Below are 16,388 nucleotides of genomic sequence, written 5' to 3'. Positions count from 1 at the left end.
GTGCTGCAATTTCCTTTAGGGGTGCCATTATTCAAGATACGTATGAACTGCCAATGATTAACTGATCGCCTATCCTTTTGCATTTGCCTCCCTTCAACATGGAATACAGCAGGTTACTCAACACGTGCAGTGTGTGTAACTGCTTCACGTTCAGTTTCAGTTTCAGTGGAAGACACTACCTTGAATTTCTTGGTTAGTGGTATGAGTGTAATACACTGAGCTCTCCCTGGTCCACGGACACCTGCACAGGGCCTCTGGACCTGCCATACACACACCACTCACAATGAATCACATGCGCAGTGACAGGTCCTGTATTCCTCCAGAGGAGGCAGTACCTATCGGATATCTCTGGTCCATGTCTCTCAACATTTTGCCCAACAAGCCCATTCAAAGCAGCTTCTAATCACTGTACAGCAGTCAGTGCAATTACTAACCGCATACAAAGAGTAACTAACTGATCATGTACCTGGGAAGAGGTTCATCTACACACACACATTCAGAAAGATACACTATGATGCATGACAGAGGGTACCTTGTGCCACTACTAGTCATTTTCTTTTCTGTTCCTCTCGCAAATACAGCAAGGGAGAAATGACTGTCCATGTGCCACCGTATGAGCCCTAATTTCTCTTACCTCAGCTTCACTATCCTTATGTGAAAAGTGCATTGGCCACAGTAGAATTATCTGAGTCAACTTCAATGCTGGTTCTGAAAATTTTTTGAATGGTGTTTTGCAAAAAATAACATTGTACTCTCTCGAGGGATTTCCATTTGAGTTCATGAAGCAGCTCCGTAATATTTGTGTGTTGACTGGTAACAAATCTAGCAGTCTGGCTGTGAACTGATTTAATATATTCCTCTAATCCAACCTGTTGGGGATGTCAACCACTTGAGTAGTACTCAAGAATGGGTCACTTCGGTGTTCTGAATGTCATCTCCTTTATAGTTGAGCTACACCTTCCTACAATTCCCCTGATAAACTGAAGTCGACAATTCACCCTAACTGCTACCGCCCTTACATGTTCATTTGATTTCATATTACTTTGCAAAATTACTCCTAGATATTTCATCGATGTGACTATGTCAAGCAACACACTGCTAATGCTGTATTCGATCATCACACAATTGGTTCTCCTATTTATCTGCATTAATTTACATTTTTCTACGTTTAGAGCAAGCCGCCATTCATCACTCCAACTAGGAATCTTATCCAAGTTCTCTTGTATCCTCCTACAGTACAAACAGTGGCACCTTCCCATACACTACAGTGCCTTCAGCACACAGTTTCTGATTATTGCTCATCCTCTCTTTCAGGTCATTTATGTATACAGATAACAGGAGTGGCCGTATCACACTTCACTGGAACACTCCTGATAATAACCTCATTTCTGATGAACACTTGCCATCAAAGAGGACATACTGGGTCCTATTATTTAAGAACTCTTCAAGCCACTTACATATCTGGGAACCTATTCTATATGCTTGTAGTTTCATTAAGAGTCTGCAGTGGGACACTGTACACTTTTCGGAAATCCAGGAATATGGAATCTGCCTGTGGCTGTTCATCCATGGTTTGGACATCATGTGAGAAAAGGATGAGCTAAGTCTCACACAAGCAATGCTTTCTAAATCTGTGCCAATCAGTGGACAGAAGCTTTTCCATCTCAAGGAAATTTATTACATTCAGACTCCAAATATGTTCAAGAATTCTAAAGCAAAATAATGATAAGTATATTGGTCTGTAATTTTGCATGTCCGTTCTTTTGCCCTTCTTATATACAGGAGTCACCTACGCTTCATTCCAGTCACTTGGAACTTTGCGCTGGGCAAGAGAATTGTGATAAATGCAAGCTAAGTAATGCCAAATGGGTGCTCCACTTGGATTTGGCTGCTTCCAGACGGGCTGAATTTGTTACTGGTGCAAAGTTTATCTGAACAAAAATTAATTAATTTTAAATTGCCCTTGACAATATTACTTTAATTTCATTTGATTTGCATGTTCCCTTGAAGATTTGCAGCTACAATGCCCAAACAAGTGGTTTATGTAAATAACGAAAGACAAACTTGGAATAACACTTACAGATTCTTCTAAGTTGACTTTGTTTCTCAAGCATTTCTCAAGGTTATGATCACTAATAAATTCATGTAAATCTTGAAAACAGTGTCAATACAAGGAGAGGGGAAAAAATTGGCAATGTTAACTAGTGTTGGGATGGGAAACTAAATAAACACAACAGTTATAATAAGTGCAAAAAAATATTGCAACACAGGCATCGAATTCATAGGAGCTAAATATCTTCATGAGCAAAAAACTTTAAATACTGACTTAGATGGAATAGATTAATGAGCTTGCCGTCAAAATTTACAGTATACATGACGGTACAGAATGCATTACGCACAACGCTCTTAGGCAGCCGAAAATTCTCAAAGATATACCATTCTTCAAGTAAGTACACAATTAAAATAAGCAATGATTAATTCTGAATAATGATTATGATGCCAAAAGCTTCTAAAAAACACAAATTAAGTTTACAATGGATGATATAGTGTGAATTTTCTGTGGCACTCGCAAATGTTCAAAAAGGCACAATAAATTATTACACACAATCCTTGATAATCAATGAATGACTGCATAAGAATGGCACAAACAGTAAAATATTAGAATCCAGAATTTCTAGTCTGACCTATCTGACACACAAACTGTCTCACGCAAAGGAAAATCCAGAAGTCCACTTATTTATGTAAGTAAACATGGGAGACCTACAGATTTTTTAATTAGATGAATTTGTGACACCTTCTACACTAGTGAGCCCCAGATGAATACAGCACTGTCCATTTAGTACAGTCAAAATAGCAAAAAAGTCATGCGTCAAAGTAGCATGTCTAACAACTGGGATGGCCAACAATGTTTTTGCCACACTTTCACACTGTCAGTCTGCTTAGTCCCACTCCTTAGTGTTGTTGTCCATGACAAGAATCTCCACTGGCTGAGTGGTCTTGTCCACAGAGTTGGCCAAGACACAGAAAGGTTCCACACGTTGATAATACCAATGTGAGCATCCTCATGGTACTATATTATTTGAATGAAAAGAAACAGCAGGAGCATAAGAGGAAGTGGGTGCAGTTCCTCTTTAAAGACCACTTAAAATTTGGTGAATTTCATAAACTGTTTTGAAAAGTAGAGCTATATGACAAGCACATGGATCATTTTAGGTTCTTAAAGTTACTGTCACATCATAGTGTGAAAATCCTTTTTATAGGCAAAGGTTCAAGGTCTTATTCTTCTACAATTCCAGAAAATACTGACAGAGCTACCCGTTAAATAACACTTCATTTTTGTGTGTGCCAATTTCATCTTTAAAGTAACTTTAGGGTTATCCTCCCAGCTTCGGGAAAATGCCAATAACAATTATAAAATAATGATTGTCAGACCATGAGCGTGTAATGATGTACATTAAGCTGTATATACACTTACTGCTACTTTGCTTTTGTGAACCACAAAATTAATGTTGCAAGCAAGTGTATGACAGAATTATGTACTACTCATTTGAAGGATGTGGATATTGTAGCCATAAGCCACTTGGAGTAAAGGTCCCACACAGTCCATGGATTTCATTTAAATGTGCCAGGAAAGGAATTACTCGTCGAAAAAAATACATACCTTCATTTCAAGGAAGAGTGAAGAGAAAAGGATAAGTGGCAAACAAATGGAAAGGGCAAGATGTTTTAGACGAGTTCATCCAAAAATGTCATCGGGCAAATGCAGATTACCATGTGGTTTAAACTGAATAGGCCAGAAGCCAACAATCAGGTGGTCAGTCAAACGCAAATTATGGTTGACTCTGAAGATGACAGAGATGACTGAAGTAAAACTTGTACACACTCCAGAAGTTAATTCACCTGTTGATTGCTACCAGCAAACAGAAGCCACACACACACACACACACACACACACACACACACACACACACACAAGAAAGAAACCGAAATTTTTTTAGGGTTACTGCTGTATTAGAAATGCCACTAGATAACAAACTATAAATCCTTAACGGGACATCCTCCTTAAGCATTACTATTCCTCAACAGTAGTTGTCAACACCAGTATTATTTTTCGAATTTTGGACAGGTCAATATTATCTCAGTTGCTTTTCTGAAAACTTTCATATAATTTTATACACAGTATGTTATATTTCTAGCTAAAATTTATGAAAATGAATTAATTTATAAAATGTTTTAGTCTCGATGTTATCATCAGTAAGTGCTAGTTCTGAATGTACAGTTAAAATTATTTTTTCAGAAACATTTGATATTACTAGCTATTGGCACACTTAAAATTTCTTCATCGGGTTGCCCTCCATGGGGTGGGTGCACACAACGACTATGGTTATATTGGGTTAGATAGAGCAGCAATCAGTCGTAGAATTAAGTTGCTTTAATATGACATTTATAGTCACAACGCAGATCAGCTTTCGACCTGTGTCAGGTCATTATCAATGCAATGCGGAATTGTAGCAGTTGTTCGTGCTCAAGTGAATGCTTACATTCAAATCTTTATAAAAATCTAATGTGGACAATAGATGGAATAAGGAAGAAGGGGTGGGAGGGGAATTACAAACCGCTTCAACTAAAGTTTCTAAATGCCAGATTTTGTTGTATTCCACCATAATGTTCAGACACTCATGAATAAAATTACCATGTTGGAAGCACTACTCCAGTATAAACTAAATGTAGACAATTTGCAATACTGAAAATTGGATGGGAAATGACAAAATAAAATTTATCTCAATCTCTGGATATGCATTAGCCAGTCATTTTAGCCAATAGTTCCCCAAACACTAGGGTTCAGCTATTTTTGTGAAAGAGCAAATAAATTTATGTGATATCAACAAAAGTTATATTGACTTGCCTTCAAACTTTCCATTAGTAAACTGCCAGGCCTTGATTTCATAATTAGTAACACATATAGAGCACTAAGTGCAAATCTGCCAGTCCTCATGAGCAAAGCAGGGGTTCTGCTGAACAGGATCAGTCTATTAAATATGAAAATAGTTCTGTGTGGTGATTTCAATTTTGATTTTTCAAAAGACAGTAGTACTAGAGATGCTTTGATAAATCTATCCAACACATTCAATATAATCCCCACAATACACAGCCCAACAAGATTAACAGAATGTACCAACACCATCATTGACCAAATATGACCCAAGTTACAAATTCACGAGTAGAGTACTGAGCATGCTGTGTGTAGAAATTCCAACGGGTAGCAGCAGTTGCAAAAAAGTAATTGAAAAAATAACTTTTTCTGAAGATAACATTAGAACTTTTAAAATTTCTTGCTTCCTAAGGAAAATTTAGAAAGAAGCTCCATTCAGAACAATGCTGATAGCATGTACACGAGTTTTCATAATATATTTCTTCACTATTTTAATGTAGCATTTCCACAGAAGTAAAAACAGTAAAACCTAACAACAATAAGCAATGGGTAACTAAAGGCATAAAAATTTCCAATGAGAGAAACAGATTTCTGTAGCATTGTTGCAAGAAGTATAGCGTTAACCAAGAATTTGCAGACTATTCTAAAGCCTACAAAAGAATAAATGGTAAAGTAGTCTAATGGGCAAAAACTAATTGGAATGACAATTTGATAAGAAACTCATCTAGCAAAATGAGAACCAAGTGGAGAGTTATAAAGATAGAAACTTGTACCCGAGTACAAAAAAACATGTATCATTACTAATACTAGAGGGCTCAAACATCACAAACCTAAAATCTGTTGTGACGAAATTCAATGAATATTTCGCTCCACTAGCTGAAGACCTCATTCTAGTAATCTACAAAGAACCAGTCCCCAGTTTCTCCAGAAAATAAGTGATTGTAGATGCCTCTATGTATGTTTTATGTAACAAATTCCAATGAAATTATAAGTAAAATTAAATCATTAAGCAATAAAATGTCAAGTGGCCCTGATGAAGTACCTGACTTCATACTAAAAGCTTGTGTTCACCACATAGCAAAACCACTGGCAAAAAATGTCAACCTTTCCCCAGAAACTTGTGGCATTCTAGATGTTCTCAAACTAGCAAAAATTTCACTGCTGCTAAAAAAAAAGGTTCTTCTGATCAAATACTGAACTACTGACCTGTGTCACAGCTCAGTTTCTTCTCAAAACTACTAGAAAAAAATCTTTTACAACAGGCTCTTAAGTTTCATAAATAAATATTCACTTCTTACTGTACAACAACATGGTTTTACAAATTCTAAATCTACGCAGACAACTGTTTTTGAATTCTTATACTGCACTTTAAAATCCCTTGATCAACATGAATTAGCTGCAGGTATTTGTCTAGACCTGTCAAAAGCCTTCAATATCCTAGATCATAATATTCTGTTTGAAAAATTAGAAAGGCAAGAACTACGAGATGTGGCACATAGCTAGTTGTGCTCATACATAAAAAACTGGAGGCAGAAGGTATTACTTCAGCATAAATTCAACACTAAGGACAAAACAAGAAACAATTCCTTCCTTTCTAGTGAATTACTGATAAAATGTGATGTGCCACAGGGTTCAATCTTAGGTCCACTGCTCTTCTTGATTTGTGTGGACTGTATCCTATTAGCTGATGACACCAGCATATTGCTTACTGGATCCAGCTCGGAAACCTTGCAGTCAACAGCAGAAAGTTCAATGGAAAGACTTTCTTAGCAGGTTACGAAAAACAAACTCATTATAAATATTTAAAAAATGGTGTGTGTCAACTTTCATTTATTTTCTCCATTTAATCAAATGTCTATTCAAACAGGACTGAAAAATTAGTCCCTAGAAAATGTAAGCGCCACAAAATTTTTGGGTTTGTGGGTTCAGCAAGACAAAGTGGGACACATATAAATAACTTGTCTAGGAAACTATTTTTCTGTGTGCTATGGTCTAAGAATATTAAAGTCTACAACAAGCAAACCATCAGTACTGCAGGCATTTTACGCACAGTCCCACTCATAGCTTTGATACGGGATCATTTTCTGGGGATACTCAACACACAGCATAAAGGTTTTTAGAATGCAAAAACAGAGCTCTAAGAATAATTTGTGGCCTTAAAAGAATGGGGTCCTGTAAATCTCATTTTACTGAGCTTAGTGTTCTGAATGTTCCTAGCTTGCTCATTTATCAAACTATCTTGTTCGCTAGGGACTACCTCTTGGAAACAGGCAAACTACTACAAAACAAAAATGTACCCAACTATTGCAACAGGGGGAAATCAAATATTCCCCAAATATATCACAGAATTACAATGTATCAGAGGAGCATAATTAACATTAGTGTAATACTACACAATAAGATACCCAAGGAAATAAAAAATCGCTAAACATCCAAAGTTTGAAATTGAACTAAAGGCACTTCAAATAAAGCACTGTCTCCATACGGTAAAAAAATTTATGAAAATGTAACAAAAAATGTTACTCAAAAATTAAATTGTAAGAACATGTACCTAATTTTAATTTGCTACTATTTGCTAAGATTACGTATTATTTTAGCTTTTCTTTGACCTGTCCAATATCAATTGTATAATTTGTGCTGTATGATATAACTGGACTAATAAAAAAATCAAACAGTCATTACCATCATCATTTTTGCTCATAAACGCATCCTCGTCAACACCATCTGGGAGTTTTTTGTGCTTAATTATAATTTTACGCCGTAGCTGGTGTGGTGATGGCAGCTGACTTTCATTCTTCTCATAAAGCTGCACGAGTAGCATTTCCCCAAACACTTCCAGCATTACCTTTGCCATCTTGCGCTGCTGTGGTACAGAGCAGTTGTCCTCTATGGACAATATTAGTGGGTATCTGAAAAAAAAAGAACATATACAATTTAGCACTGCTGAGTTGCACTAATAATTACTTTCTCTCTTTGGTACAACATTAAGAGACAAAGTGGTGCAGAGAAAATCTATACTTTTGAAATAACAGTACCAACCAAAAAAGTCAGTTACCCCAGGAAGCAGCACGCTAATACCACGTGACGTCACCTCTGGTCTTGATAATAGTCTCAATCTGGCAAAGGAGAGAGAGTCCACACATTATTTCAGATATACTGCCTATAGCTGAGGCTGCTCATTGACGATTAGATCCTGGAGAACTAAAGAACTGCAGGGATGCTGATTGCTATGTTACACAGGCTGTTCCAAATACAAGGTGATCGGAAATTCCCATTAAAACTTCTAGGACTTGTAGAGGGGTGTGAGTACATACTATTTTGAATAGGAACCCATGTCCAGAAACAAACCATTTCCATTCTACGATGGTTCAATTCCGATGTTCAATGTGCCCATGCGCAAGGGAAAGAGATCAGAGTTGCCAGTCCTAGTATACAATAGGGTAGACAGGATGTTGTGTACTATGTCAGTTCGTTACCTGATGTCACTTAAGGTCTGCCTTGCTACAAACTGTACATCTCTGACACAGTAAACATGGTTTGGAATACATTTTCAGAATACACAGGCATGCCCCTTGTGTATGGCACAGCTCAAGGTCACAGAAAAGCCGCTAGTCAGCTTTATCATGACTGTTTTCTGCAACATAGCACGCCATTGCATAAGCTTTGCACAAGTTCACAATGGCTATGAGAAACTGGTACCTTTACCATGAGGAAACAGGAATGTGGTGCTCCAGGGCAATGTCGCACACTTATATTTGAAGAGGATGTACTGCATCACATTGAAGAGAGCCTGTCAATGAGTTCTATAACAACTACACATGCAATGGATATTAGTCATAGTATTGTCAAAGATGTCCTGTGTGAGTCCAGCCATTTCTCCACAATGCATTGCATACTGCACGTACTTATTGCACTGCTCCATTGACACACCTCTGTTTCCATGTCCTGTTCATAGATGAACATAAGTTCACTAAGGAACTTTGTTCTGAATTTGTGAAACAGCAATGTCCAGGCACGAAAAACCTTATGCCACGCATATTTAGAGATTTCAGAAGAAGTTTGGTATTAACATGTGGGCAAGTATCCTGGACAGTCATGTGATTGGGTTATACCTCCTTCCACTCAAGCTAACTGGTCCTGCATATCTGATCTTCCTAGAAAACATATTGGACCCATTCCTGGAAAGTGTGCCACTGAGTGTCTATCAGGAAACGTGCTGCACTGCCTCACTGCTCACGCATGGTACGGAGACATCTCAACAGACGATATGGTGGAATCTGGATAGGCCGAGATGGTCCAACCGTGTGGCCGGTGCAATTCTCAAATTTAATTCCTGTGGTCTGGTTCTTTTCGGGTCATGTGCAAAGTTTAATTTACGAGACTCCTATAGAGACAGAGGAACATCTTCTGGCACGAGTTCTGGCAGCTGCACTAGAAACTGATAAGACACTTGGTGGGATGGAGAGAGTACACCAGAACATGCATTGTTGGTACAATTTCTGTAACAATGTTGGTCACCACATCAACCTGCTATTGTAATGCATCAGTACTATGCTGTACATACAATATGCTGGGTCCTTTATTGTTTTGGAATACCGTAAACATGTAATGTGTAAATACAAACAAATGTGCTCAAGAGATAAATGAATGTTTATTATGTTTCCTTTTGAATTGTTATCTAATAATTATACTGTGTCATGCTCATTTCAGTTCATCTAGCGGGAGTGGACGAGTTAAATATCTGAACTGAAACTCTGATAGAACAGAAATGTTATGTTTCTGGACATGGATTGCTATTCAAAATATTACGTACTCACTCCCCTCTACGAGTCCTAGAAGTTTTTAATGGGAATTTCCGAACACCCTACAGTTCTGGACATTTTGTATGGGCTTAAGATCAAGTAATTTAGTGAGCCAGTTAAAGTGTCATAGGGCGCCTGTAATGCTCATCAAAGCAGGAACATATGCTTGCAGCCCTTTGGACATGGGCATTATCATCTTGAAGATGATAGCGTCCACGATGGACTCATCACAAAGATGTAAAAGAAAGGGAAAAACTTGGTCACTGACAATGTCAGAATAGTAACCCGGTTCAAGTTCAAGGTAACTTGAATGAGTAGGCTGAGTCATGATGCATAAAATATCTCTGGCACATCACAGAGCCACCTCTGGCCTGAACTACACCCTCCACACACCCAGGGTTAAGCTCCTCATTGGGACATTGGTGCGATGCCTGCAGGCACCTACTATTCACTTTCTGCGTTGTTAGGCCCATTGAATGCATGCAGTTTTATGTGCATCCATTAGCAATATGCATTTCTGAGGTACCCAACTTTTAACATCAATTGCAAGCAATTACCTTCACAATTCTCACTACTGTCATGGCTCAGGTCACTGGGGAAGGGTCACACTACTGTCAGGCTCAAGTTCTACACCATCTGCAACATTCCAAAGTGACCAGCATGTTCTTTTAGGATGGTGACTATTATTTTGTCAGGTGAAATTATGAACAACTTTGTTTACTTGCAAGTTATCTTACTTCCTGTGTTTGTAGCATGCACATGTTTGAGTATGTAACTATAGAGCATTAAAAGTTCTCAATATAGCCTTTGTTCAGCCACTATAGAATAAAGGCTCTGTAAAACAACAACAGGGAAGTTCTCTCTGCCATTCCCTCAGTTATCTGCTACTAAGGCACTTCAAAATGTGGGCACATACCTATACTGATTCCTTGAAACTAAGACACAGACCTCTACTGGTTTCTTGAAACTAAGAGTTGTGTCTTCCAGTTGCAGTTTGGATTGATCAAAAGCTTGACGCCTGCCTGCCCAGCTGCCCACCTGCCTGCACACACACACACACACACACACACACACACACACACACTTACACACACTTACTGGGGTAAAATTGAAGCCTGTGGTTTAATTGTATAATTCTTGTTTTCTTAATGATAGTTACTGATCTTAAAGGAAGGACCATGCAGGAATAGCAGAAAACTCCAGAAGTCCCATTCATAAAGTTGTTGGATAAATTGTGTTTACAAATAGTATTGTAGGCATTTTCAAAATCAGACGGTGTTTCTATGAAGTGAGGCCTACACAAAACAGTCCCTTGTACAGCAGCCTCAAGGATTATTAGATTGTCTAGTGTAGAGCGGTACCTATGGAAACTACACTGAAGAAAACAGAGGAGCTTTTTGGTTTTTAGAATCCATACTAAGACATTGTTGATAATTTGTTCAAATGTCTTCATCATAGAAGTGATGAGTGTTACATAGTGATAACTACTTGGGCTGGTGTGATTCTTCCCAGATCTCAGAAGAGGGATCATGATTGATTCCCTCTAAAAAATACAGAGTCTGTTGCTCAGAGTGGATACCATTAAAAGCATGAAGAGGTAGTTCTTTCAATCAATATCCAAATGTCACAACACATCCTGGTGTACTTTACCTGGCCCTGGTTAGCCACAGATGGAGTATGCTCTAACACATCCATACGTAAGAGGTAGTTGCACTCTTCAGAGTTGCTGGACTTAAAAGTCCAACAGTATCCTCTCAGTTAATTTCTTTCTGCATTGGAATTTGGTATCCTGATTGGCATTAAATGTAATTTGTTCAAAGTATTCTTTCTTTGCTTGGCCTTTTACACTAATCCTTCTCAATGATTTCTGGTGGTGTGAAACAGTTAACAGATTATAAAAATTCTCACCATGACTGCTTTTTTGCTATCTCTGAAAATGCGCTGCACTTTTGCCTGGACAAAGCAAGAGGCTGTAAGATTGTCAGCAAATGGAATTTTCATAGTGCCACTCACTTGTCCTTGACATCTAAATGCCATTCTTTGCTTCACCATGGGATTAACCATCTGGTAGGTTTAACTGACAACTTTAGGTAGACACATCTGCAGCCCTGGGGTGATGGTAGTTACATACCTTATCATGTCCTGGGTGCTGGACTGATGTTATAATACAGCCAGGATGCTTCAAAGTGTTCAATTGACTTTGTTTAACATCCATTTAGGTGTCTCTGTAGCATGAGCTGAGGTATCCGGCAGCTGAATCCAAAACGCAAAATGGTCACTAGAATGCAAGTCCTCTGCTGCTTCCCATAGGGCAGTACTAGCTAGCATGGGAGAGAAAAATGGCAGATCAACGGCTGCAGGTGGTCTGTTTGCACTGCTGAAGTGTGTGTTTTTTCCATGTATTGAAGTGGTAGACATTCAACAAGAGAAAAATGGCAGATCAACGGCTGCAGGTGGTCCGTTTGCACTGCTGAAGTGTGTGTTTTTCCATGTATTGAAGTGGTAGACATTCAACAAGAGGAACCTCTCCACTACTTGACCCCTGAGACTAGTGTATGTAAAGTCTGACTGAATATGGTGTGCACTGAAATCTCTGAGGAAGAGAAAAAATGAATAATGTCCTCAAAGGACTCATTATGCACATGTTAATGAACAGGAGAGATACAGGGAGTACACAGTTATTCTTAATGGTGTAAAAACCTGAAGACATACTGTCTAGAGGTGGGTGGCAAGGATGGCTTTTATCATGGATAAATACTGCCACTCCCCATCTGGCCACCTCACCATCAGTATCATCTTTTCTGTTGATTGCATGTGCATTTACATGTGCACAAGTTTCAGCCAATATCTACTGCCTGTGCTTCTGTGGCAGCACTGACTTTGATTACAGCTTTTCTCAAAGTGGCAGCACAGGAAGTTGAGAAAATTTAAGATTGCAGGGCAATATATTCCTTCCTCACCTCAGTATACAAAATTCTCTTAGTCATATTGATTTCTTGAATTTTCTTTTCTTCTAACAACAATGGGCAATTTGTGCCACAAGCAGGGGCAGATAGCATTCAGGGCTTGAAAGAAAGCCAATGTGCACTCAGTATCTCTGCCGGGGGGCCTCATCCAAGATGTGGAGACGACCTTGCCTGTGGCTATCGGTGTGCATGGTGCAGCCGTCTCAAGGTGTGGCTCATGTCGACACCAACGACACCTGTCGCATAGGTTCTGAGGCAATCCTCAGGAGGTGGTGAAGACTGCTGGCCTCGCACGCAGGGTGCAAGCAGAGCTTGCAATTTGCAGCATTGTTCCCAGAGTTGGTTGGGTCCTTTGGTTTGGAGCTGAGTGGAAGGTCTCAACCAAAGGATTTGTCGACTCTGTGATGGTATTGGCTGCAGATTTCTGGACCTGTGTTGTTGTGTGGGGATTTGTAGGACTCCCCTGGATAGGTCAGAGGTGCACTACACAAAAATAGCAGCTACTCAAGTAACAGAGTACTTGTGGACTGCTTTTTGGGGTACATGGTAGTTTGAGATGCTCTAATAAACACTCGACAATTGATTCACTGGAAGGAAGTCATGCAGCATACAGAATAAGGACACTTCGACTGTCCCAATTTTATCAGTAAATCGTCGAAGTAATAAAGTACCCAAATTTACTGTCCTCCAGGAAAGTTTTCAGACTCATATTATTCTTGGAACCAAAAGCTGGTTGCAGCCTGAAGTGGAGAACTGGGATATTTAGCAAGTCATGGAATGTATAGTGGAAAGACAGATTCAAAGCCTTAGGAGGGGGAGTGTTCAATGCAGTTGACAAAAATATTGTCTCTATTGAGGTAGAAGCTGAGTGTGGCAGTGAAGGCATTTGGTCGTGTATAACAGGTGGAGGCAAAACTAAGTTAATTGTTGGAAGTTTTTACTGGCCACCCGATTCCGCTGTGACAGTTCTAGAGTCTTCAAAAAGAAAGAGAGAGAGAGAGAAGTATTGTTTTCAAGACACACTATTGAGAAAATTTAGGGAACCGGCATTTGAAGTTGACTGCTGAACAATTCCACGGCCACCAACAAACACAGCGCACAAGGACCATGCAGATAAGACACAAAAATTAGAACTCATATGGAGGCATACAGACAGTAGTTTTTCCCTCGCTATATTTCCAAGTGGAACAGGAGGGGAAATGACAAGTAGTAGTGGTGGTGGTGGTGGTGGTGCAGGATACCTCCTGTCATGCACTGTACCATGGCTTGCAGAGTACCTATGTAGATGTAGTTGTACTAGACTGTGGTACACAGAAATCCAGCACTGAAAAAAATGATCCTGGTTCCTGCGAATCTTTCCCAGATTTGTCACATGTTGCCTTGCCATTACAACCAACATTCATGCAACCATGTCTTTGATGTTTACAGCATCACATTAGATTGGGTATGTAAGATCTTACCTTTAGTTGAAAGGAAGGCTAAGTGAATTAAAGTTGTGATTGAAGTGGCAGTCTTTTTGCAAGGTTATGAACTTCTGGCCAACCTTCTATTCCTCATTCTTTTTGCGGTGTCCACATCCATGATAACTAACTTACAATGCCCTTAGTGAAGTTGAATGAGTCATGCTTTTCTACTGTTACAGAATAACGACAAAAGTTCAAAAGTTCAGAAGTGTGGTCACTTGATGAAACCCAGCAGTTTCAACCAAAGGGTTGCACTGCAAAACCTTTTGAGTCACTTTGTAGTTCCAGTTAATACTTTTCAACATTTTGTTGGTGCAGGAGGGGCATAATTTCTCAAATGACTGCTCTTTTCATTTCTTTACAATAAAGACATTCTGACACTTGTGCACTGTTATAATAATCAAGGTTCAGTTTTTCAAACCAAGCTCCAAGGAAATTGTTCTCTGCCACCTTAGTTGTGTGGGTGTTGGTGTCCCTAATGGCCAATCCACATTATTTACAGATTTGTTTTGCGTATGTCAGGTCCCACAGCATTACCAAAAATAGCTAACGACCTACACGATCCACTGTTTGCCTGGATAAGCCTTCCACTACTGAGGTGCAGTAAGTTCCTCAAGGGATTGCTCACTAGCAATTTTTCAGCCTCAACAGCCATCCACCCCATTCACATGTTGAGACTACACATTTTCATCCTCACAATCTGGGCAGTTAAGCTAAGACCCTCATTCTCCAAAACACAATATGGTCCATCACCACCACTCCTCCCCTCCTCGGTGGTCACTGGAACACGGCTGGAGTTTACTATAGTAGAAGACAACTAGTGTTTACAAGATTACAGCTTGGGATCCCCAGGTTCATAAAGTCAATAGCCCGCCAACATTAGCTGAACTCCCGGGGAATCAATTTATCAGAAAATTCCTCAGCACACTACTTCCATTACTACTTCTGCTTTTAAGGCCTCATTTCACCCCTTCAGTCAATAATTTTCTGGACATCATCTTCAATAAGTTTTTTTTTTTTTCCCCAAATTATCCAGTACCTTTTCATTTGTTCTGATCCTTTTTGCCATTCCTCATGTGTAAAGACCCTTTTCATTCGTTCTGATCTTTTTTGTCATTCCTAATGTGTAAAGCCCCTTTTCATTCGTTCTGATCTTTTTTGTCATTCCTCATGTGTAAAGCCCCTTTTCATTCTATGTTATCTATTTTTGGTTTAAAACTTATTTTTATGTTTTTCAGTTTTTTAAAATTTTTTGTTTTGTTTTACAAATTGTCCTGGATTAATCCAGCTCTTTCATATTTTCCCTGATTTCCTTTATTCATCCTAAATATTCGCCTATAATTTTTCTTGGTATTTGGTATACTCACAACGAGAGAAAAAAAAGGAGAAGAGATCCTTTTCTTCTGTATGATATCTGTAAAAGGATCCAGTTTGCTGCACATCCCATTTGATTTGCCACTATCCTCCACTGTCCATCTTTTTTATATTTATGTCAATATTATAAAAAGGACAATTGCTACTCACCATATAGTGCAGATATGCACAACAAGAAGACTTAAGAAAGTAAAATTTCAGCCCATCTCCACTATATGATGAGTAGCAACTATCCTTTTAATAATATGGACATTATTCCATTCTCAATTTTCCACTTTTTGATATTTGTTATTTATGCATGTTCTAGCTATTCTTGTCTCCACTTTTAGAATTTTGTCGATTCTGTTTTTCTGGGTGATTTTGAAATGCGTTTCATTACTGTATGCCAAATCTGGTTGAACCTCTGTCTTGTCAGGTTTTAATTTGGTTTTGATTGATAGACATTTTTAGTACATGCAGACCACATTAATTTTTGAACTTCTATCATTTTATTAATTCTTTATTGTCTCTTAAGTTTCTTCCAGGTTTTATGTTAGAATTTCTCCCAAGTATTTAAATTGTTTCATCATTTTTACTTTCCTGTTACTTGGGCATCTGCTACCATTATCTCTGTCTTTTTTTTTTTAAGATACTTCGAGTCTTATTTTATGTGCTATATTTTGTAGGCTTGTTAATTGGTTTCTGGCTTCTTGACTGTTATTAGCTAGTAATGCTGAGCCATCTGTGAATCCCAAACAATTTGAATCCGCACCAGACGTCATGGACGTCGAAGACCCATAGAGGTTGCTGCACCGTAAGCTGCGGCAGCGCGCGCCTCCTGGCCCGCTTTTAGTGTGGGGGCACCACAGCG

General features: G+C 38.8%; 1 protein-coding gene across 2 annotated transcripts in view; it reads right to left on the bottom strand.

Annotated features, from left to right (window-relative positions):
• Window positions 1–16,388, bottom strand: part of LOC126480771 (1-phosphatidylinositol 4,5-bisphosphate phosphodiesterase gamma-1) — a 248,439-nt gene that overhangs the window by 177,847 nt on the left and 54,204 nt on the right. For both annotated transcript variants that reach the window (XM_050104071.1, XM_050104070.1), the window contains exon 8: window positions 7,616–7,842. In XM_050104071.1, coding sequence (XP_049960028.1) covers window positions 7,616–7,842 — 227 coding nt within the window. The remainder of the gene's footprint in view (window positions 1–7,615; window positions 7,843–16,388) is intronic.

The sequence above is a fragment of the Schistocerca serialis genome, chromosome 5 (genome assembly GCF_023864345.2).
Source record: "Schistocerca serialis cubense isolate TAMUIC-IGC-003099 chromosome 5, iqSchSeri2.2, whole genome shotgun sequence".
Taxonomy (NCBI): Eukaryota; Metazoa; Arthropoda; class Insecta; order Orthoptera; family Acrididae; genus Schistocerca; species Schistocerca serialis.
Note: the sequence above shows the minus strand (reverse complement) of the source record. Positions and strands in the feature narration are given on the sequence as shown.